The 25,302-nt window shown below is 35.9% G+C and overlaps 1 protein-coding gene across 1 annotated transcript; it reads left to right on the top strand.

Moving 5' to 3' along the window:
- The first annotated feature begins 1,916 nt into the window (after positions 1-1,916).
- On the top strand, positions 1,917-23,430 carry LOC121294728 (tropomodulin-3-like). Its single transcript, XM_041218773.1, has 10 exons — positions 1,917-2,081; positions 9,076-9,277; positions 10,121-10,277; positions 17,987-18,109; positions 18,777-18,851; positions 19,357-19,490; positions 19,854-19,961; positions 20,209-20,352; positions 21,030-21,174; positions 22,884-23,430. Exons 2-10 carry the CDS (start codon positions 9,152-9,154, stop codon positions 22,913-22,915), a joined length of 1,044 nt encoding a protein of 347 aa, XP_041074707.1. The 5' UTR covers positions 1,917-2,081; positions 9,076-9,151; the 3' UTR covers positions 22,916-23,430.
- Positions 23,431-25,302: the final 1,872 nt, after the last annotated feature.

Raw genomic sequence — 25,302 nt, 5'->3', positions numbered from 1 at the left:
AAAAAAGATAAAATTACCTGCAGGATCCTATTTTTGTTGGTCGTTTTAGCGCAATGCTCTACGATAAATCCAGTTTTGTTGCTGTGAAAAAGACGCCTAGCAACCCTTCTCTGGAGACAGCAGTCTATTTTTCGAGCAATGCTTAGAGCAGATCCCATTTCACTCATTGTAAACTAAAGAAACGTTTGTGTTCTTCAACAGTCTGTGTAATTACACAGCTGTGTACTTACACTTGACTGGAACATCCCACCAATTTGAAAGAATTAAATGACAAGGATTACTTGGTGTTGGTGTTCATGGAAGTGTGATCTTAATGAATACTCTTGAATGTATATAATATTTTAAAATCTGTTTATCATCCCTTGATCGGCCTTCTTAATCATAATTACTTACATGGGTATTTTGATATCTGACACATGAAGTGACCAATAGATTTACTCTGAGCAAAGAGGATTCCTGTACTGATAACAATATTGCTACAAGAGTTTGCTTGGGATGTTCACTAATAATTTTGTAAAGATTTGCACACATATCACAGAAACGTGCAGTGATAGTATTTTAACTAACACCTTTGTTCTCAATATATAGCCTTCATTGGCTCCACAAGTCACAAGCCAAAAATACAGTAGGTCAAGGCAACTACTGTAATTTAATTTTGGCTAGTTTTACACTGGCTCCATAAGTTAACACTGTCATTATTTACCAGACTGTATAGACTGTGGGGTTCAAGCACAAAGTTATTGTTCTAGCCCTTTGTTTAACTTTGAAACCATTTGAAAAGTATCCTCTTGATTAATTGAAAACAGTTTCCTAACTGCAAAAGTGAAGACTGCATGAACTTTGACCATTCAATGTTATGTAACGGTCAAATGCTGACTGTCAGAAACGGTTACAAAGAATATAATTTCCTCTGTTGGCCAAGGCATAGAAACCCCCCATATCAGGATAAGGCACACGAAAAAAAAAAAAAAAAATCTTAAATGAAAACAACAAAATAGCTCTCTGGTGTGTCATCCAACTCAGATTGTTTCCAGATACTGCGAAGAGCTCTCTAATGTAATGCTCATTACATTCTTCCATTTGCTTGTTAAAGTCTGAAATGCTTCCTTACCTAACACGCTTATAACTTTCAATATTTTATTTAGCTTTTTTAAACGGTCAGATTTTTGAGGACTATGCAGCTACATTTTAATAAATCCACATAAGGAAACAAAAGTGTATTTAGTTGGCAAAAAACAAACAAACAAACAAAAAAAATGTAAATATAGTAATTATGGATTAGGTTTCAACCATGTTGTTGAATGGAAATTCATAAAAGTTTATACTGTATTTATCATATTTTTAAAGAAACTGCTGCATTGGTCACAAAGTTCAATGACAATTAGCTAGTGGTTATCGCTAGTGTTTATACGTATATATATATATATATATATATATATATATATATATATATATATATATATGCTTTTCAAATCTAGATTACCACTCAGACTAGACAATGCAAAAAGAACACATTAAAAAGTCCAGACAATGCATGTAAAGAGTAAATTAATAGACATTGAAATGATAAAACATGTCAATTTGGATCATTTTACAAGTAGAGGTATTACAAAGCCCTTTTGGTATGCTTTTACAATATACTTCCTGACAGACCAAAACAGTTACTATATTAGCAGTGCCCGAAACAATGGGTAGATGGCGCTGTAACTCGAATAAAAACTGTACTCATAAAAACTGAAAGTCCCAGACGGCCTTGTAACTGGGCACGTGTTACCAAACTGCTTTACGCCTGTATTTCAAGTTTTTCAGAATATGATTGGTCTAAAAAAAATAATAAATTAGGGTGCCCCTGTTCGTTCATTGGTGTATTTTGTCATGAGATTATCCGCTATATGATACGGCAGTGCGGCCAGATTTTTTTTTTTCTGTCTTCCTGTGTTACCGCCCTTGAAGTGAGGAAGGGACTGAAGCTTGTCATATAGGAAATAATTTGACATCGCGTAATAGAAATACACAGGACTTCTGTTCCAAGAACCATTCCTATCACTGGAGCATAACAACCTCAGCACCCTGCACTGTCGGTGAGTAGCGCATTTGGTCTAATTTGGGAAAACTGGTGTTTTTTGGAAGAAAGAAGGGTTGGCTGCATTAGTTGCAGGCACGAGTAGCATATTACAGTAGCCTAGACTGCAGAGATACTGAAAAATATTGGAGCAGTAAAGGAATGCTTATTTCTGTTAATAAATCAACCACTGCTGTTGTATGTAAAGACTTTAAATCATCTGTTTTCTACTTTACTTCGCGGTCTTCTAGGTGGTGAAAGAGAACGACGAGACAGTAAATGGGCAGCCTGAAAAAGCAGGGAGTTGATTCACTCTCTCTGTACGGAGTTAGTGGGAGTGATTTCATCGATGGCGTTTCACCAGAAGTCTAAACACACTTGTTGTGACATTAAATGCAGAAGTGTTCTCTACTGGCAACACGCTAAAATGTATAGGCTTGTGTCTAAAGCAGTGTTTTTATATCCTGTGGATGATAATAATAAATAATAATAATAATAATAATAATAATAATAATAATAATAATAATAAATCATGTACAAGTTCAAAACATGTTTGTAGTACAATTAGTTATTTTAACACGTCCACACCAATTGTTTATTAAGTTATATAATATATATATAATATATATATATATAATATATATAATATATATATATTATATATTATATATATTTATATTAACACACACAACCTCACCTAGCTCGGTCTATGAAAAAATTAAGAGACCACTGCAAAATTATCAGTTTCTCTGGTTTTACTATTTATAGGTATGTGTTTGGGTAAAATGAATATTTTTGTTTTATTCTATAAACTACTGACAACATTTCTCCCAAATTCCAAATAAAAATATTGTCATTTAGAGCATTTATTTGCAGAAAATGACAACTGGTCAAAATAACAAAAAAGATGCAGTGTTGTCAGACCTCGAATAATGCAAAGAAAATAAGTTCAGATTCATTTTTAAACAACACAATACTAATGTTTTAACTTAGGAAGAGTTCAGAAATCAATATTTGGTGGAATAACCCTGATTTTCAAGCACAGCTTTCATGCGTCTTGGCATGCTCTCCACCAGTCTTTCACATTGATGTTGGGTGACTTTATGCCACTCCTGGCGCAAAAATTCAAGCAGCTCAGCTTTGTTTGATGGCTTGTGACCATCCATCTTCCTCTTGATCACATTCCAGAGGTTTTCAATGGGGTTCAGGTCTGGAGATTGGGCTGGCCATGACAGGGTCTTGATCTGGTGGTCCTCCATCCACACCTTGATTGACCTGGCTGTGTGGCATGGAGCATTGTCCTGCTGGAAAAAACAATCCTCAGAGTTGGGGAACATTGTCAGAGCAGAAGGAAGCAAGTTTTCTTCCAGGACAACCTTGTACTTGGCTATATATATATATATATATATATATATATATATATATATATATATATATATATATATATATATATATCACACATGTATGTATACATACATACATGCATGCAGGTTGATATCAAACCAAACCAAGCTTCTGCAGCCAGACAGTGCAACAACCATTATTATATCGTTTATTTATTTATCTTTTTAAATTAAATATTAGTGGTGGTAAAGATTAAGAAATCTGGATCTAGTCAATTAACTGTGCTGTAATATCTTACATTATTGTGTTTTTTTTTTTTTTTTTTGAGATTTGTACAATGGTACTGCAGTGTTTTAATATTTAACAAGGGAGAAGACTAAATGCTGTAACATTTATTTTCTAATGAGAGGTGTCTTTGCAGTACACTAAGGGTAGTTGTTGTCATGGTGTGAACATACTATAAGGAAACCCCTTTTGTTTGCACTGAGTTAGTCAGTAGATACATTAGGCAAGCTGCATGAAGCTGAAAATACTAATGCCATACAGCTGTCTGTTTTGAGTTACATTTGGATATTGTTCTGTGGTTTAAAAAAACGAGAAACTGAGACCTTAATAATGTGATAAAACCTTTTTAAATTTCTTTGAAGGTATATACTGTATCAGGGATTGTGTCAAAATATCCTTTAAGCTGAACGCAAAGGATTGTAATTGTAGCTCCAGGGTCCTGGGTAATTTTAATGATGCAGTGTCCCTCCTACATTTCCAAAAAGTAGTTTTTTAAATGTTGAGATACCTTTTTTTATGTTGCGCAGTGTTTAGTCAAGTGCTGCAGTATTTAGATTTGAACAATCTTCCTGTCTTACTGAAATTCTTACCTCATGACACAACAGAGTAGTATTTCTGTGCATTGGAGTGTGTCTGGTATCATGGCTTTATCTAAATAAGCATAGTGATTTAGCAACTTAATTGTTTTGGATTCCTGTGAAACTGTCTGATTTGCAACAATGAGCACTCTGAAAGTGCTATTATTAAGAATGTTAAATATGAACTAATGTAGACAGTATTTTGAAGATTTGTCCAATTCAAGGAATGTTTTTATTTAAAGCCTGTTTTGATTGTTTAAATGTAACTTTTTAAATTTTTTTTTAACATAAACAGTTCTTAAAAATCTTTTAAACATGAAGTGTTTTTAGTGTAGGTTTTAAAGTTTTGAGAATAAGAGTAAAAATAAAGTAGAAAATAAAATTGTGTACTTGGCACCCTTTAACTTCTCTGTTGTGGCACAATATTCACCTACAATTCAATTCGTAGTTCACAACCCTGTTTCACCCAGGCACGCTCTTTCTTAGGCTCTCTTCATGAATCTGGTGATTTGAAAGCCCAGGGTTACTGGTATTAAGCAGCTGGAACAGTTTCTATGCCTTCTGCGTTTTTGATTAATGCCTGCATTCAGATAAACCGAAGTTGGCAGACCCTAAGGCCTTGAATAATTTATATGCAAAGGAGGTGAATAAGTAGATCCTAAAAATGACTTTCCCATCTTCCTATAATTTACACCAGTGGTAATCTTAACATAAATAACAAAATTAAGTGAACCCTAAACGCCCACCTCGTTGTCCATTCGTTTTGAAGATGTTCTGCTCCCTTCAGGGAGTGAAAAGGGAATAAGGCATATTTTGGCAGAAGTCTTTGCCATTAGATTTTTGAGTTTTAATAGCTGTCTGTTTAATTGCCCTACTTCTCTTGGTTTGCTGAGGGCCTCTCTGTGTACTGTGCAGCAGAGCAGGGGTGCTTTCTGTATCGCCCGTTCAGAGTCTGGAATCGGTGAGTTGTGAGGTACTGTCACAGGAGAAAGGGAGGCCTGACTGTCACGCCTTGTGAAATCCGAGGTATTTTAAAGACTGGCATCATTATTATGTTGCTTCCCAAAAAAGTGTGTTGCTAAGGGTTTTAATTAAGAGTCAAGTGGGAACTACCATGAACTGCTGCGATTCTGTGACTGGGTTCTTTTATTTTTTACTTCCGCTGTGAGAGAGAAAGGCAACCCCTACAGGCAAACCAGAATTAATTTCTTAAGTTTCTCTTAGTATTTATAACGGAGGTACTGTGCTGTGTATTGCATTATGAGTAGCCTAACCTCTTGAAAATATTTATCACTGTTTATTATTTAAATAAGTAAATTGTTAATGATCCTTTAGGATGTTTAACAGTCTCTCATAAATCTAAAAACACAACAGACGCATTAATTTTTATATTACAGAAAACAAATGCTCAAGCAAAAAATGAAGACCTGACGAACAGTAATCTGTACAGGCTGTAGATTTAAGAGTACACAGAGAATTGCTAAGTGTTTCCTGACTGCAAGTCCTAATGAACACTAGGGTTACTGATAAATGGGCACCACTGGATAGCTGACAGGAGGAACACTCAATCCTTCATTGGGCATTTGGAATACATCTTTGCTTAGAAGGGTAACAACTACAGGTTTTTTTGTTTTAGGAAAACCAAGTTAAGAGGTATGCTTGTATGTTCATGAACTGAATACAATCAGCTGTAAGAACCTCTGGGGATATGAGTTTTATACTGGACTGCAACACATTCAAGTGAAAAACAGAAGTAAAATATAACAATTATATATCATTTTTTTTTTTACATTTTTAGTGGGGGAGGGGGGCGGGAATACAACAAAAAACGATTGCAGAGAATTGAAAAATAGTTTGGTATGCCACAGTTAGGCAAGAAATAGTTGGAGGTTTAAGGACCCATGCCTGCTGGGCTTCAATTAATAGAATGATATTTGAAGTAAATCATTATAGTACTATAGTTACAGTAAGGGTACTTAACACTCACTGTAACTACTGTAATACTTTTGTGCCACTAACTTTATAATGGCATGTGGCTTGTAGTGAAGCAGGTTAAAGAAGGTTTCTCAGAGTAAGTATCACTGCCCTAAACACCTAACTGTGGAGCTACAGTTTGTTTTTACTGACCAGTGTTTTCAGACTCACTCGGACTTGGTCTTGTTGATCCCAGGATAAAAAAAAAAAAAAATAATAATTTCCACCTGCAGCAAGTTGCCGACCTAAATATTTAAGTAGAAACACGTGATCGGAAAGGGAACATGGAGGGGTAAGGAGTTTAAGATCTTTGAGCCTCCAGCCCAAACTACTGGATGATCTTTTTTTTCCCAGTTTAATCTGACCGCTCTGCTCAAATCATTCTCACCAAGACCTGCTTGCAGAGGGTGGGGAGGACAATCACTAAGGTAACAGCAGTGCAGGTTTTGGTCAGTGGAAACACGTTTTAAAATTCTAAAGTCATTATCCACAGCGTGCACCAGGAACTGTTTAAATGTTTTTTATATATAAACTTTAAAACTTTGGCTCTATGGATCCATAGGATTATAAATGTATTACAGATGTCATTAGTTTGATTAAATTGACGTTTATTCATTTATTTGTAAGAACATTATGTTTATTTAAATAGATTAGCCTAATCCATTGTTGGCAGCTATTGTATCTAAGCATCGCATGGTCTTGCGCTGCCTTAGTTTCTCCATATTATTGACATGTGTAATGGCCTAATATTTCTGTCAACCATCAAATGTTGTGAAACAAATACTGTAAACAGCATCTCCCTGGGAGATGTTTATAGACTGCTGTGGAATGTTGACCGCTGATCAGTTCACTGCATGCAAACCCTTACGCCTTTTTCCAACATTGTACTAAAATAGTAAACAAGGCTACCAAGATGTTTAGGAAACGAGGGGTCTGAGTGGGATAAAAGCCATTGAAAGTCCAACTCCCAATTGTTTGTCATACTCAGTTAATGGATCACATTTTGGGGTACCACTGAACCTCTAGGGATATCTTATCAAGGGTCCAGAGATATTTAGTAAACAAGCTGTCTGAGTTAAACTGACAATAAATGTTCAACCCCCAAGCACGACAAACTGCAGGGGTGGCACAAGACCTTTTTTCCAGGTGCTGTATATTTTTGCTATTTCATCATTCGTTTTCCATTGATTTTACCTCTCTTTCCTGCTAATACCCCTTAATACTGCCAGAGATTTCCTATTAAAAGTATTCATGGGGTGCAAGACCTCAGCACTGGCTTTCAGATAGAAGGCTGGATTTGCTGTATTGTAATTGTGGCCATATAGGAGACTGTGTCATCCAGTAAAGAAACAGGTTTATAACCAGGAGGTCCCCAGTTCAAATCCCAGCTCATCCACTGACTCATTGTGTGACTCTGAGCAAGTCACTTAACCTCCTTGTGCTCCATCTTTCGGGTGAGACGTTGTTGTAAGTGACTCTGCAGCTGATGCATAGTTCACACACCCTAGTCTCGTATCTTGTAAAGCTCTTTGTGATGGTGGTTCACTATGAAAGGCGCTGTGTAAAAATAAAGAATATTATTTACTTTGAATTCCAAGTAAAGTACCAAGCCATTTGAGGTTTGGGTTAGTATTTCTTGAATTGTGTATTATTTTCTTTCCTATTTAGTGCGGTTTACGGTGGAACATCGAAAAGCTGTACATATGGTAGTAATTTATCAGAGCAGTGTGGGGTTTGGATAAATAACCTCCCCTGCCATTGACCTGTAAACTGCAGAGTCGACGCCAGGTGTTTGTTTGTTTGGATCTTTTTCCCTTTTATGTTTTAGAAAAGACATTTATAAATGAAATATACAGTACATTTTACTTTTTAATGTCATCCGATGAAAGGTGTGGACTGAACGTTGTATGATTATGGTAATAATTAATTTATAAGCCAAGTTGTCAATCCATAAAATACTTGCTTGCATATCGTATCATTGATTCAATCTGGTTGATTCCTTTAACAAGATGTCCATTTAACATGACCTTCTTGTGGATAAAATAGAGTGTACAAGTGTTATTTAGCCCTTGCAGTGGGCTGCACAGCATATTAGAGCAGCTGTCACACAGTACTGTTATTGTCACATTTTATGAATTTGTGCCAAACTCCCTGGAAGGAGAGTTAAATTACACAATAATCATAAGCTGGGAAGAGCCTGAAGCATCGGAAGACCATTTGGAAACGATGCTAGTGTCTGGGCTAAAATATGGAGGCTTTTATAAACTATTCTGCCTGGGAATTAATGGATGTTTTTGTTATAAAGTTCAGTTTTTAAATAATATTATGCTGCACATAAACAATTTACATTGAGCTCCAGTTGTATTTTTTGTAGTCACTCAATGCTGGTGCTTAATTGGGTTGTGACCGTGACAATTTACCAGGAGACAGAATTACTGTTTTGTTTTATTTTTCAATAAAACTCAGTACAACTGCCAAAAACTGACTATCGATATAATTGTAAGTTTTACATTATTGATGGTTTTTATCTGCAGTGTGTGTACAGTAATACATTAAACCTTTCTTCCTGTGTCAGTGGTTGGGATATAAGTCATATACTCCTCTATTCCTCACTGTTGATTCTCTTCTGAAGTGGTAATCTCTGATTGGGGGGGATTGACTAACTAGTGTACCAGGGTGTGATGCAATGTATGCAAGTCCTCAAAATTTCATAGAATACACAGTAAGAGTTCTGCTGTACAGTGTTGTACAGTGGATACTGTCTGGAGTATGTCTCACTAGTTTTATTTCATCATTTGTTAATGGTTTTCTTGCATTTGCTTCTTTCAACAGGAAATCTGAGCCTGGCTGGAGACGTTAACGGTGACAAGGTTTAAAAAGAATTCTTTAGCAGACAGTCACTGCAGTCATGGCTCTGCCATTCAAAAAGGACTCGGAAAAGTACAAGGATATTGATGAGGACGAAATTCTCAACAAGTTATCAGCGGAAGAACTGAAACAACTGGAAGCCGCTCTCGAAGATCTTGACCCAGAGGTGAGTGTAAAGAGTGACGAAAAGAGAAAAAAATTTGTGGAATGTAATATATAACCATGAATGTTTATGCTGTAGATCAGGGGTGTCTACACCAGGCTTAACAGGTAAAATTATATAATTAACTACTTCAGGGTCTGGATGGAAATTGAATAGGAAAAGAAAACAGGGCTGAAGAGCTGTAGATAATTACTGGTTTAAAAGCTTAATTGTTGCAATAGTTGAGATTTTATCAGTAGTGATTGGTTGAAATTGGCCATGCATGAGCTGTACCTGACAAGAATCTATACAATAACCAGCTGAGTTTGCAGGACCTGCTGCTGACGAGGCGAAAGTGATACACAATATTCTTGAGGTGAAACCTGGCCTACAGGAGTCTGACCAGAACATTTCGGTTGTACAAAAAAGGGGTTGATCAGTATAGGCCTAGATGTGAAATAAAAATGTGAAACAAGACACAACTGGGAATAGCTAAGCCTCAATTTTGATGTAAGGAAGTGAATTGGGAACAACTTGACCCGCATTTCAATGTCAGTTATTTTCAAAGGAGGAAGGGGAAAGGAATCTCAATTGTTCTCCAGTAGCATTCAGGTAACTTTTCTTTTTCTTGAACTGACTTGTTGAAGGTCATTTTCAGTAAATGAAAACTTCTTCATCTTTTAACTTTTTGAAAAATCAATCAAGTTCTTGTCCTTGAAAATGTCACCTGCAATTAGTTGCTTCACAAGTTATGTTGCGTTTCGTGGCCTTCAGAGTTTTAACAGTGGGACAGGGGGACAGGATAGGATGATATCTACAGGCTCTGATTTATACCTCTAATTACACAAATGTAATTTTTAATTTCAGAATGCACTTTTGCCAGCTGGCCTCCGTCAGAAGGATCAGACCGTTAAGCCAGACACTGGTCCCTTTAACCGGGAACAGCTGCTTTCCTTCCTTGAGAAAGAAGCCTTGGAATACAAAGACAGGGAAGATACACTGCCTTTCACTGGCGAGAGGAAAGGTACTGTTGCCTGCATTATCCCTGTGAGAAGAGCTATCTTTTTGCCTGTCTGCTTGTGGGGAGGAGTTTCATAGAATTATATTTGTGACAACTGCAGTTAAAAGTTAGAATCATTAGTCTGCTTTCAGGCTTCCATTAAATTGCCTTTTAGAAGTGCACTGCATAATGTAAGGATTAGGAGCTTAGAGGGCTAAAGAAGATTATAATGACATATGGTGATTTTTGAAGTTGCTTGACTAATCCTATACTCTATATTGATTCCTGATTACATGTTTTAAAGCCCTTTTGCTGTTTTTTTTTTTTTTTTTTTTTTTTTTTTTTTTTACAGTGAAAATATATGGAAATGTTACATAACATTACATAACATTGCTTGTTCTGTTGACAAATCAAACGTAGTCCATTAGTTTTAAAAGTTATTTACCTTCCCTACTTTTTCGTATCCGTAGAAATGATCGCTAGGGATTAAATTCTCTGTTTGACAGGGATATAGTGGAAGCATGCATGTATTTTTTACATAGAGAATTGCTGATTTAGTTATGATGAAAACTAGTTTAGAACAAACAAAAGTATCAGAATCTGGGGGTATATGGAGGCATCACTCCATCTGTCTGTCAAACTTTCATTTTTTGCATGTGTGTACAGTGGATGCACTGTAGGGTGTTGTGATTTACTTATACTGGTAGATCGAATTTTGTATTTACAGAGGATGCATGTTAATGCAATGTTTCTATTTACTATGCAAATTTTTTTTTTTTTTTAATGAATAACAAATCAATTTGGAATGCTAAGGAATGTACTTGGGAGATCTCCAGCAAGGAGAGAAACAGATCTTTGGAGATGCAATGTGTTAAAACAACTATACTGTACACACAGTTTATTTATTGCTGCTACATACGATGCACAATAATCTCAGCAGTCATTGGGCTATTGGTCAGAAAATAATGAGTTAGCTATTTTGAATACATGTTGCTACTGTATGTTTTATTAATTTGTGCATCGGTCCTACTCCGACGCTTGACTAGTGATTTTATAAACTAGTTATTTAAAATGAACTCCTGTAGTCATTTTATTATGATCTGTATCTTCGCCTTGTCTTCTGAAGATTTATTACAAGGAAACTGCAGCTCTTGCACAGTTATGTGCACAGGTATGGAAAAGTTATGGACGATGGACTGTGTCATCTCTTTACTGTATAATGTGAGCAACTAGAGATCAGCAAATGCTTTGCTTGTTATTCTGCTCAATCAAACAGATGTTGAGGCATGCTCAGCTTATTGCATTAAACCAGGACACAAAAATGTAGTCATGAAGATTGTATCATTAAACACGAAACTCCAAAACACTTGGGGGCTCTATTTTAATCTGATAAAGCTCACACAGTTTATTACTCATGGGTATCCCACAGACTTGGACTCAATGCAATGGAGGCTATTGTTTGTTTGTTTGTTTGTTTGTTTATTAATTTATTTTACATGCTGGTTTAAGGGTCAAACGTGGAAGCAGTATAATCCAATGAATAAGATATTCCAGCTCTGTGGTGTATTATCAAGATAAGGGCTGAGTCTGGTGGGGTAGATTCAGTAAAAGGGCGGATGCAAGCTTGGTTCAGGGAGTGTGTTTCCTGCTTACGACGTTGCTCAGAGTTATTAGGTCATATATCAGTTCTGTAAACAGTGTGTGGGGTGTGGTGTGGTTGGGGTGGATCGAAAGTGCTGAAGTAACCACCGTTTCAAAACAGATTACGCATTGCAGGGTATACTGTGATTCATTATTAGTAACATTACAAATACTGTTGCGAACTCTCCTAAAGAACATCATTCTTTGTTTCTATGCAACTGCATGTGCACATGCATATGTATTACAGCAGGAATACCTTTTTTGCATTTTCCATTGGTATCATCCTGGTCTGCACTGCCTGATTTTAATAAGGTGTGTCATGCTTGCTGATTTTAATAAGGCAAGTACTGTACTTTTTATAATAGACAATCATCAGATACATTTTTCCATGCCTTATTAAGATTAAGTACCAAAAAAATATAGACATGGTTTAAGTTCCATACATTGTACTCGCAAACAAAAAAAAAAAAAAATATATATATATATATATATATATATATATATATATATATATATATATATATATATATATATGTGTGTGTGTGTGTGTCTGTGTGTATATCTTTTTTTTTCTTTTAAATGCATTCTGTAGTGTTGAGAAAAACATGTGTTTTTTATTAGGTTGCACTTTAGCCAAATAAATTCCTAAGCCATTAATAAAACCCTGAAGGGGTCAGACTAGAGGAAGAGTTAAATACTCTAGAAGGAAGAGAATTCTGGGATTTTGACTTTTACTAGGGTAGTAAAAGGGTTAAGAAAATTCACAGAAGTAATTGTCAAGCTGTGCATTGAACATCCTGCATACATTAAGTATAGAATAAGAGCAAGACAAACTTTAAATTACAACAGGGCAATCTATGTACAGTGTCAGGCAAAGAGAATTATCTAGGATTATCAGTTATTTATAACTAGAACTGTGAGTCATGACAAGTTGACTTTTCATGTGACCGAGATCCGAATTTATAATAAAAATAACCACAGTTTGGACTGATTTGAATATACACAGTGGTACTGTTTTTAACTAATTCTAGTCGCATTTAAAGAGATGCAAGAGCTGTATTAGGGTTGTCTGCAATTTATCCAGTGCCAAATATTAACCTCTAACAGAGGATTCATCATGTCAAAGGTTAACAATGCCTTACAATGTTAGCTTCTACTTATTGTAGAGTAACTAGTGCTGGGACGAACACCAGGATTTTTATGTTAAAAAAATCGCTCACCTATTTTCAAAAAGTAATGAAAGCCGTTACATTGCTCAGAACGCAGGCAGAGACAGCATAGCAGCAGGGGTATGGTCCCTGTTTGTGTGTCTTTATTTTACAGCGAGGCATTAATATGTATGTAACTTGTTAAAGTAGAAATGTATCCCAGAAGTAAAGAATAAGTTGTGTAGGACTTGCTACAATGTAGTGCATTAACTGCAGAACAAAGGATGCCACATAGCAGTTCAAGTTAAGTGTTTATTCCCGAAGTAAATAGTACATAAAGTTGACACCACATTTTATTGTGTACTTTTTTTTCATTCCTTGCCATTGCCGTTTCTTCGCAGTAAACAGTGATGATCGACACATCTTCATAAAGTAATAACATCAGGTTTACTTGTGCCTTTTTGTAGCTGAACAAGCAAACGAAAACTGAAATTTAACTTTAAACACTTCAAATAAAACAAACGTGGAAATGGCGTTGTAAAATGAAGGGGAAAAAAAACCTCACTGTTTTGTTTCTTGTTTATTACATTCCACATAAAGTCAAAAAATATGATTGTGGCAGAGCACAGCTCTGCTCTTTAGAAATTGGCAGGGATGGGGTTAAATTTCCCTACCTGCCTGGGTTCGTTGTGTTCAGGTGGCTGGGGTTGATTAGATGATTAGTTTAATTAACGATCAATCAGCGCCCAGCCACCTGACATAAAAGGAGGCCTCTGCTTCCCATTAAAGAGGAGGGAGCTGAGGAAGCAAGTTGGTTTTTTGGTTGTTTTGAAAGTTTGAATCCAGTGAAGGCATTGCCCAGCCTGGAAATTGTTATTTTTGTAAGTTTTGCTTTTTGTCTTTTTGTGTTTAAATTGCTTTGTTTTGGCCTTTGTGCCCTTCCATTTTTGTGTTTATTTATAATAAAATAGTTATTTTTTTGAATTGCAGTCTTTCTCTGGGCCTCTATCCACTCGCCAGCCTGCCACAATGGTATATAAAATCTATTAAAAAAAATCACTACACAACATTTCCAGCAAGTTGGCAAATGTTTAAGTGAGGCATTTCAAAACGACTTGCTTGCCTTTTTTTGTCCCAAGAGATTCTGACTCTCTCTAAAGCAGCACAATGCATTTTTGACCCAGATGGTGTTCCATAGAGATCACTGGGCGGGCTTGCTGTCTAAAACTTTTTTAAATAGAGGCCCAAGAGCTGCTGCATTGCTCCCGTGTGTTTCTTTTTTAAAAAAAATACATAAAAAAAAAAAAAAAAAATTATATATATATATATATATATATATATATATATATATATATTTGGATCACATATCACACGGCGCTTCTTTTTTATTTGCCGTTTTTGAATCTGCCGCGCTATTTCTGGTGAGGTGGTAAATAAGTGCAAGGTATTTTGTTATTTCTAATGAATAAGAACATCTGATTTTTGTGTCTAAATACATGTCAAAAAATATTTGTTTGAATATTCAGATATTTGTCCCAGCAAGAAGTGCAACTACAAGGTTGACTGACTGTATTGCTAAGCTAGCTTTTAGCGAGCTGCCAGGGAACCTGTACTGTGTGTTCAATTATAATTACATTTTCCTAGGTGTCATTCCAGTGACTATAGTAACTCCTTTAATCAACTTGCTTGGTACAACTTCCCAGGTTATTGCAATATTTCAGCAAAGCAATATGTGTACTGTCATATTGTTTGCACTGGGATTACATTGTGGTCCATTTTGTATGTTGCCAGTCCTTCTTTAACTCTGTCTATGATTTCTCCAGTATTAACTGCAGACGAGTAAACAAATGCTTGTATTTTAACATCCAAGTCCTGAATTAAAAATTGTTTCCCCATTTGCTCTTCAGTACATTAGGAGCTGTCCTGGATCTGAGGGAGCACTACGTTTGAACCCTGATACATTAAACTATTGCAAAATATGGTACTGTAACAGCGTAATGCATTTGCTGTTATCTTAGTTTTGGTTTGCATGTTTCAAACTCTCACAGGAATACTACTGATTAAATCTAATTGCTGGGTTGGAGACCATCGGGAAGTAGAAGGTCCCATGGTGACTCCACCACATTCCAAGAGTTTCATATGCTAGCCAAGTTTGTTGCAAAAGAAGGCTTCAAAGTATTCGTGTCCCATAACTGTTTCTTTCGTACTGTCAGGCTCCATGGCAGCTTCTTCAAGTTTTGTAGTGGATCTGCATTCAAGTCGATTTGCATTTGTCTGCAATATGGTTGTTTTTGTTTTATTTGAATGTTGTATACTATCAACAGGGAGTGCCTCTTGAGCTTGTCATGAAATATCGAGGCGTCTAAAAGCATTTTGTTTCTGTTCTGTCTTCTGTGTCTTGCTCTAGAGGCTAAATATGTAAAGCATAACTGTGAATGACACACATTAATAAAGTGAAAAAAGCAGTGTTTAATATGTACCAGTAACTATTTATACAGGTAGTATCTTTTGATTTTTTTATGCATCTGTCATCTGTTTCATGCAATACACTTGCTAGTCAACCCCATTTTATGTAATAATAAAATACAGTATACGTTTGCAAGGGCAGTAGTAGGTCTTCAACCAGTGCCTACCAGTTCCCAGGCTAAATCAGAAACCAAACTGTGTTGTTGGCTGAGAGCGATCTCCAGTACAAAACTCTTGTTATCATTACCAAGGAAACTGACCACTGACTCCCACAATCTATGTGAAATAGGCAAGGCTGTGTTGTGGAACGCTGTTCTCTTGCAAATTATACTGATCCATCTGAGACAAGGCAGTAGTTTTAGTAAGGTTTCTGATTTTAGGGTGCTGTCTGATGTAGACAGATTTCTAAAAATAGCCAGATCTGATTGTACAGCTGGCGTCTGCCCAGCCCCTGCCTGTTGCAATTGAATAGGGCTGTGTGTCTGTTCTAAATTAGTATCTCTGTTTAACTGGCAGAACTAGAATTTGAGTCAGTGACTGCCTACAGTACTTGTGTGCCAGTTCCAACCACATTTTTTTCAACCCCTTTGTTACCTTTTTTGATCTTTTAGAGGTAATACAATACAAATACAATCCTGTTTGTCAGGTATTTGGGATCAGCACAGCAGGAATGTATACAGTGCTTACAGATCCATGTAGATCAGGCAGCTGTCCTGTATTTATCACCAGTACTAGACTTTAGGAAATTCATCCTGCTGTCATTGACTCCTCTTCATACCCTTGCCTGAAGGGCTTGATCTGGAGATTAGAGGTTTTCTCGCAAGCCTTTTATCTACATTGTCAAATGTGTTTTTTTAATGAGAAAAGTAAGCTTTTCTTAAGAAAAAGGACAAAACTTTTGTGTGAGTGTGTGCATTATTTGTTCTTTTATAGGCCTAGATCACTTGGAGGTCTTCAAATTGATGGCAACATAAATGTGGTGTGTTTAAGATTTCTGAATGGTTTTTGCTATACTGTACTTTGGCAACATATTCTTCAGGAAGGCAGTGAAGCCAGTAGTTTTGACTGTATTTGCATTGAGGAAACTGGACATTGTGATAGTAGTTAGCATTTCCTTATAAAGGAACCAGGATATTTGTTTGAGGTTAAATCAGCTTTTTGTCTCACTAATGTATGTTTGGGAAGATCTTCTTGAAAGTCTTGTAAGTGTGGGAATGATAATGACATTAGTTAATTTATTAGCTGGCGTGAGTTCAGAAGAATTCCAGGAGGGGGTGCTTTAAGGGGGAATTCAGCAGATTGTTTTAAACAGACTGCGAGCGAGCTTTATTGTCCCCTGTAAGGAAATTATTGGAGGGGTGGTTTGTATATGAGCACATGTACTGCAAGTAAAACTAGTTTTACAGTAGATGCATCTAGAGGACTTATTTTTTTTTTTTATTGAAAGTAATCTGGGTATATAAACAATCTGTCCATACTGTGTCACATTTTTCCTGCTGTAATATGGCTGCCTTGTGAACCAGTACACTTTGAATTATTATGTTAATGTTTGGTACACAGCTGTAGTCTGATTTCTCAGTTCCGTAACTGTGTTGTCCAGTAGCAATGAACTGTTCCACTGCCAGTGTTGTACGTACTGTAACGCATGCTTTTTCTCAATTTCATGTTAACGAACCAATTTCCCTCAAGTCCTCTTACATCCTGGGGATGTTTATATTCACACAAAACGTTTTAATTTGATAGTCATTTTGGAGCTATCAGTGGAAAATCTAACAGACTGAGTGGATCAGTGAGCATAGGTTATAATCAGCTGCTCTTGGAAATATTGATTGCTGCTGCAGATGTAACCTTTCAGGCAGCGAGAGCCTTGAATCTCTCTCAGGAGGGTCTCTAGAATGCTTTGTTTCTACGAGTCTTCCTTAGTGTCAGTCTTTGACAAACTGTGGCTAGCAGTTCAAAACCACAGCAGCTCTAATGAATAACCTAACCCGAAAAGAATAGCCGGCTCCAGTAGTGTAGAATGTTTAACTTCTCTTTTAGTTACCTTTTTAAAAGTTGATTTTTTATATGCTTCTTATCCTTATAGGTGTTTTTCACCTTCTTTAAACAAATACACAAAGCATTAAGCACTAACTGACTGTTAGATTTCTACCAGTACAAACGTATTTATTGCTACAGTGGTGTTTAAACATGCTGATGGTGGTGGTGTGTTGTACATCTAGGGAAGGTTCAAACAGTAAAATTAAAACTCTGTGCAAGCAGTGTGTCCTTGGCTCAAGGTTAACTTTTTCCAGTTGCTGTAAATTAATTTTACCTGTGTTACACAACCACTGTGTCTGTAGCCTTGTTCTGAAATGAATGTGGTCATTCAGCAGATCTGTATGTGTAGAATTTGCCAAAGGAACAGCTTTATATATATATAAAGAGATTATTTTGTAATGGTTCTGCAAAGTCTTAATTTGAATTATGTTTTTACAGGCAAAGCATGGGTGCCCAAACAAAGACCCATAGAAACACGACAAGAGGAGGTGACCACCCTTGATCCAGAACTGGAAGAAGCACTTTCTAGTGCAACTGATACTGAACTCTGTGATCTAGCAGGTAACTTTTCCCTCAGATACTGCATTGTGTCATCTGTGGGAAGTGGAACAGCTAATCTAACATTTAAACAAACAGAACAAATCCTAGAATGTGCCTTTTCAATAAAGCCGAAACAGAAAACACATATGTTTGGAGGTACACAGGTTGGCTTTGAAATTTAAGTTTTTAAAACCCTTTTAAACAATTTAGAAATTACAATACAATCCAGGACACTAGATCCCGGCTGTACATTGTCTCTTCTGTCTGGTGCTCTTAATTTAATACTGTGTCTTTGTTCCCAGTTCCCACATTCAGCACTGCTAAACATTAGGGCCATACTTTCAAACTAATAGCTCAAGTATGGGTTGTGCAGTACTGCATTAAAGTGTGCCCTGTTAGTTAAAGTTTTGCACTGTGTCTCTCCTCCTTTCCCATGAGACTGGTGTTTTATATTCTTAAGCAGTTGAGCCATCAGACTTCTTTACACTGGTGTCCTGGGGTGAGCTGTAAAATACGTGCATTCCTGTGTTGCTCATTTTGTTTAATTTCTTCATACTGTTCTAGTTACGTGTGTATATTTAGACTGGTAACTTTATAACTAACTGGATGAATGTTTAGCAGTGTCGTAAGTAAAATTGAATTCCTGTTCTGTAGAATCATTAATTCTTTTTTTTTTCTTTCTAAAAAGCTATTCTTGGTGTTCATACGCTGGTGACCAGTAAACATAGCTATGACAGCAGTGGCAATAAAGAGGGCTGCAACAGTAAGTGTGTAAATGTATCAAGTGTGTATTTTACAACACAATAGTGTTTTTTTATATATAGTGCCCCTTACACCATGGCAAAATAGCTCAATATACAATACCCTCCAGTTACACCCAATTATATCAAAGCACATTTAATTTTTTTTTTTGTTTTTATACTTGAAAGAATCCAGTGTTTCAACCTGCCTAATGGTAATGAAATGGACTAGAGTTCCACAAACAAGACACACAACAGCAAAAAGCTCTGGCTCCAGTTGACTTGAGGACTTTTTGCAACAACTAACAAGTTCTGCATTTGCTGATATCTGAGAGCGAGTAAGAGTATACAGAGTTACCAGGAATCGTCATTTTTGTGCCTCTACCTAAAAGTGGTTGTATTTGGGTCCTTGATTTTATAATGTCGAGTACCGTAATATCCACTCTCAGTAACACATATGTAGTTAAGATAGAGTAATGGCATGTGCATGTTGATGGTTTTTTCTTTTTCTTTCTAACAATTCCTTAGCTGGTGTGGTCAAAGGTGAACAAATCCGTCCAGTTTTCGATGAGCCACCTAACCCTACCAATGTTGAAGAGACTTTGCAGAGGATAAAGGGAAATGATCCTGCGCTGGTGGAAGTCAATTTAAACAACATAAAGGTGTGCTTGTGCAACGTGTCCCGGTTATATAACAACTGAGGAGGTCTAACCTAAAGAGAGCACAGTGTTGTAGCATCTATGATTTTGGTTCTCATTGAAGCCTGATTATTAAATCTGCCGAACAGGCTGCAGTCAGAGCTGTTTTTTTAAAGGACTTTCAAACATGTAAACAAAGGCAGGCTAATTGCCTCGTTTAAATGTTAAGTCATGCACCAAGGATTATACATAAAGCATTAGCATGCTTGAAAATGTGTTGCTGTTCTGTGAATGTATTGCTCTGAATGTGCCCCAAAAGTGAGTAATGCATTAATATTTTCCTAATGTTTTACTTTTGTGATATAAATGTAATCTTATGTATTTTAGAACATTCCCATTCCAACATTGAAAGATTTTGCAAAGGCGATGGAAAAGAACACACATGTAAAGAAATTCAGCCTGGCAGCAACTCGAAGCAATGACCCTATAGCTGTTGTAAGTGTTTAAAAAAATATATTTATTCCTGTGTTTGTGTGGTTTTTTAATTGCTAAGTATACTAAGAACAAAAGTGGCTTCAAAGATTTCTTGTTTTATTTTCAATCGCTCGTAAATAGTTAACTTTTTATTTATTTTTACTAAATGTCTTTATATTTTGCATTGTTGTATTTTGTCTTTTTTTTATAGGAGATATTTTTGTATGTTATAGTAGCATTTGTTTCTCTCTGTCTGTCTCTCTCAAAGGCTTTTGCAGACATGCTAAGAGAAAACAAGGCACTAAAGAGTCTTAATCTGGAATCCAACTTCATTACTGGAGTTGGTATCCAGGCTATAGTCCATGCCATGAAAGAGAATGACACGCTATCAGAGATGAAGATTGATAACCAAGTAAGAAAGCACCTTTTTCATTGCCAAATCATTTTTTTGCATACCTTCATAAGCAGAGGTATTTTTTCAGTCTAAAGTCAAAATATATTTGCGATTTAGCTGCAGGCAGAGGGATTATTCCAAATGTTCTATATATGTATGGATTAAGAGAGACTAAAAATGTTTAATTGAGGTGGCTTTTTAGATTTCCCTATTGGAGAAAAGTGGCAGTTGCTGTGTATAGATTCAAAACGGACATTAGGCAGAGCATTGAGCCTGTCCATTGTGCAGTTCAAAAGGTCTGTTACTGGGGGGGTAATTTGGTTAATGATTTAATGTAACATGTAAATTTTGAGGTCTGTACCATCTGATAACAAGGCAACAATAGATTTCTTCACTGAAATATGCAAACTGTCTGCCCTCCAAAGCATTATACTTAATGTGTTCAAACAAGGATAGAGTGTTGAGTCGGCATCATTTGTGCTGTTGTATGAAGATCGTTGGAGACAACCAATTTGATTCAGTTTGTATGATTTCTCGCTTGACAGTAAACCACACCTTTTGGATTATTCTCGTGTACAGTAAGAACATTTTCAAAGCTGCTCTGCGTACTTTTCCACTTGACTCCTACGCCAAAAAACTGCATTCCAGATAAATGACAATGTCTGACTTCCCAATGTCTAACTATCCCAAAACAGAGGCAGCAGCTGGGTGCTACAGTGGAAATGCAAATAGCCAAAATGTTGGAAGAGAACACAGGTGTCCTGAAATTTGGATACCACTTCACACAACAGGGACCAAGAGCAAGAGCTGCGGCAGCAATCACAAAGAACAATGATCTAGGTAAGAGCACAGAGCCAGAATCCCAGATGTTTACTGAGATTTGTTGTTCTGCACAGGTACAGCCAGCTCCAGTGCAATGACTCTATGTGGAGTATGCGAGTTTAAATGTTCTGTGCAGTCAAATGGAATGTTCCCCTTTTGATCCTTATCAAATGGCAACCTATAAATCATTTAAGCCTTTTAATGACAACATCTGGCTGCATATATTCAAACAGTGGTAACAACTGCTATAATATAATATGCTTCACTTTTACCTGATCTAATAATATTTATTGCTAGTGTATTTTACTGTTGCTGAATGCAGCAGTGCATTGATCTACAGTATTTTGGAAAGGCCCATAAACATGAATGCAAGTAAAAACATATTGCAACTAGTCTTCAGCTGTAATGCATAAGATTTGCTGTATTTCTTTTAAATGCTCATCCTCATGTTGTCCTCACCATTTTCCAAGCACTTGCATATAATTTGTAAATATTCTTTAAACAGAACTCGGCAGCTGGTAGGATACTATATTGGCTGTTTTTAAAAAAAAAAAAAAAAAAAAAAAAAAAAAAAAATCTCTTTTAATCTCTTTCAAAACCCAAAGTACTACAGTACAGCTCTGTGCTTTCAGTATTCCATAAACGTTGGCCCTCTACTTTTAGTTTGCATTATGTGTGTTCTTTTTTAATTTTTACCACTTTATTGTTATTATTATTATTATTATTTTTTTTTTTTTTTTTTTAGATCTTTCTTTTGACTGCTCTGTTTTAATTTTTTCTTTCCTTTCTTCAGTCTGGAGTGTTCGAGTATGTAATTGTACAGAACCCTTTCCACCTGTTCACCTGTTGACTCTACAGGACACAGACATGGTGTTAGTTGTGCCATGTTGGGTAGTCAAAACTGCAGAGCTGCTTTCCAAGGTCTAAGATCTTGGATTATGCATCTTCCTTTTGTGATGTGCTTCTGAGCATGTTTCATTAACCCTCTAGTTTTATTGCGTTCTGAAGATTTGTGTTTATTTGCATGCAAAAGAAACCCAGTAACACACCACGTGTTTGCTGTTTGTACGGCAAACATCTAGCTTTTATAGGAGTGTGTTTTGTTTGAAACTTGTCGAATGCAAATAAGACTGCATCTATCCACTTGCCTGGTGACTCACACTATTCAGATAAGCAAGGTTCAATAGGAAAGGATGTAACAGATGAGACTTGTTATCATTGCACAGCAATATTACACATTTTAGACTTTATACCTGAGTTTAGACATATCCTACTGATCACATACTGACTACTGAAGCGTCTAGTAAAACCTGTAATCACAAGCAATGTTATGCACTTTTTTTTTTGTCTAATTTTTAAGAAGTCTTGGTACAGTAATTCTGATTTTAATGGACATTACACTCTAGTCTGAGCTTGAGTTTTTGAATCTGAATTTCATTTTGTAAAACTGCAGATGAAACAGAATACCATACACTGGTATGTTTTAAGTAGTATTAAACTTCATATTGTTTCATGTGAACCATACCAAATGGGGTTGTCTTTTTGTACTTTTATATTAAAAAAACATTAATTGAACATTGATTTGAAAATAAACGCAATGTACAAATGAGTCCCATCATTTACACAACCTTCCTCACACAAATATTTCTCCTGCGATTCTAATCAAGTTAAGCATACAGCTTATATAAACCAATATTGTCTTTGTCTTTGGTTTTTTTTGTGTGCAGTTCGCAGAAGACGAGTGGAGGGCGATGTGTAGACCTGGCGTGTTTGCCTGCCAAATGCTGTGTTACATCTTGTGGAATAATTCCTCTACAACAGTCTTGTGCCAAACCCAGGACAAGGCATCCTCAAACTTCAGCTATCTGGGTAGAAGGGAAATGACTGGAATAGCCTTCTCCAATAATTTAGCAGTAAATGTAGTTTAGTCTAGTAATTCATTTGAATAGCATCCATTTTGTTTTGTTTTTTAAAACATAAAACCTCTTAAATATTACCAAGTGTTTTTTATAGAGTAAAACAATAACATGACAGCTTAACTACACCATAAAGAGTAGCATCTCAGTATTTGCACAACTTTTATTTTCTAAATATTGAGAGCGTTGTTTAACTGATAAGTGCACCCTGGTGACGATTCAGCTTCGCGTCACAACAGAGAACGGTTCAAACTGATTGAAGGTATTGGATGTTTCTTGGCTTTTTACATTTTTTATATGATTATTGGGATTATTTTTGTGTTAGGGATGCTGTTTATACACATATATATATATATATATATATGTATATATATATATATGTGTGTGTGTGTGTGTGTGTGTTTAAAATAAGTCTTTCATTCCAAGTCGTTAACAGGCACTCCCTTTGTTAGTACTTGTATTAAGGTTGACAAGTTTGACTGTGTAGATTTTTTTTTTTTTTTGTGTAGCTAAACCTTCAGGCTGTGTCACAGGTGATTGTTTTGCATGACCTTGGCTGTAGGAATGATTATGTAACTGAGTTGTGGAAAGCTGTTCTAAGAACTGTCATGTTCTGTAATGTAATTACAAACAAGTTCTACAGAACTGCACAGCATTGTTTCAATGTCACACCTTGCCGTTAAATATCTCTGTATCAATCATTGCTACGGTGATACTGATGGTGCAGTAGCTTTGGAAGCTATATTATAATCTGTAAGTTAATGCCAAAGCAGTTTGTCTATCGAGCCCTAATTTTATATTTTTACAATAATAGAAATTAAACAAAATTATGCATCTCAAGCATCTTATCATTGAGAATGTATTATTTTGTCCTATAGAAACAGAATGTTTATCATTGCCAGTAATTTACTTCCCTCTTAAATAATTTCTAAATATTTCACTTTTCTAGATCCATACAAATTCCCCTGATTTAAGTTGTTTTTTTTTTGTTTGTTTTTTTTAACTCAGTACAGTTTTTGGTAAAGATTATGCCAAAGATTGCTAATAAATATACATTTTAATTTCTAATTTGTCTTTAGAAACCTTGTACTAACTCTATCATATATAGCAATTATACTCCCTATGTCAATGTGCAAATACTGAAACTGTGAACAATGAAGCATGCTAGTTTGATAAATAAACAAGCATAAAAACAACAACCAGATATATACCAGAGCATGACCAGTTATCAGAAACAATCCTCAGATTTCTGCATAATCAAATATTTACCCAATTTGTATGGCACTTTGTTTGAGCTTTGTAATTTTAAAAAGGGATGTTTCCTTATTGTATAAGCGTGGCTGTTTGCAAGACCAACTGGATGGCACAGACCAAGTACATTTGCATGCTGCAGCAAAATATGTGAAAGGTGCTGGGATCAGTCCCATGTAATTATGTCTGTAATAAAAATCTTGTGGAAAGTTAGCGTTGTTGAACACTCATTTAAAAAAAAAAAAAAAAAAAGTCCTGAGGTTTGTGTATTTTTGGTTTGTGAACGTATGCATTATAGTAATCTTAGGTATAAATGTCCTTGTCGGTATATTCATTATCTGAATTTGTTGATTGTGTGTCCAATTGCAATATGAAAATTGGACATAAAAAAAAAAAAAAAAAAAACTTTTGGAAAAGGAATGTTGCCCTCCCTTTAACCTTGTGAATAATCACCTGTGTTATTATAGTGTAATATATATATATGTGCCCCTTCTTCCCCTCATTCATACAAACATTTCTGTATAGTACTAAATGTCTTTAAGTTACAAACTGCTGAAATTATCATTTACGTTTATGCCACAGGTTTTAAACTGAAGACGAGGAAAATATTTTATGTGCTGTTATTTACCAGCTTAATGGCACGACACAGTATAAAACCCGCTGAACATGTTTTTTATATATCCCTTTGTGACTCTCCACATTTGGATCGTGTTAAAGCATGTTTATAAAAGTTGACAGTGTACTGTATTACCTGTATGCAAAACTGGAATTCACCTTTCCTCTTTACGCTGTGTTTGTGTTTTTAACTTGGAATGCAATGCCTGCCTGCCTTTGGGATTTTACAAAGCTAAAAAGTTTACTTTTTGCCCCAAAAGAATGTAATTCTATTAAATATACAGTACTGATGTTGTGCTCTGCTTTCAGCTTTTAAAAGATGTATTTGTATCTCCTGTTTTGTGCAATACAAGACTGTGGTACA

Source organism: Polyodon spathula, chromosome 19 (assembly GCF_017654505.1).
Source record: "Polyodon spathula isolate WHYD16114869_AA chromosome 19, ASM1765450v1, whole genome shotgun sequence".
Classification (NCBI taxonomy): Eukaryota; Metazoa; Chordata; class Actinopteri; order Acipenseriformes; family Polyodontidae; genus Polyodon; species Polyodon spathula.
This window is presented reverse-complemented; position numbering and strand designations above follow the sequence as displayed.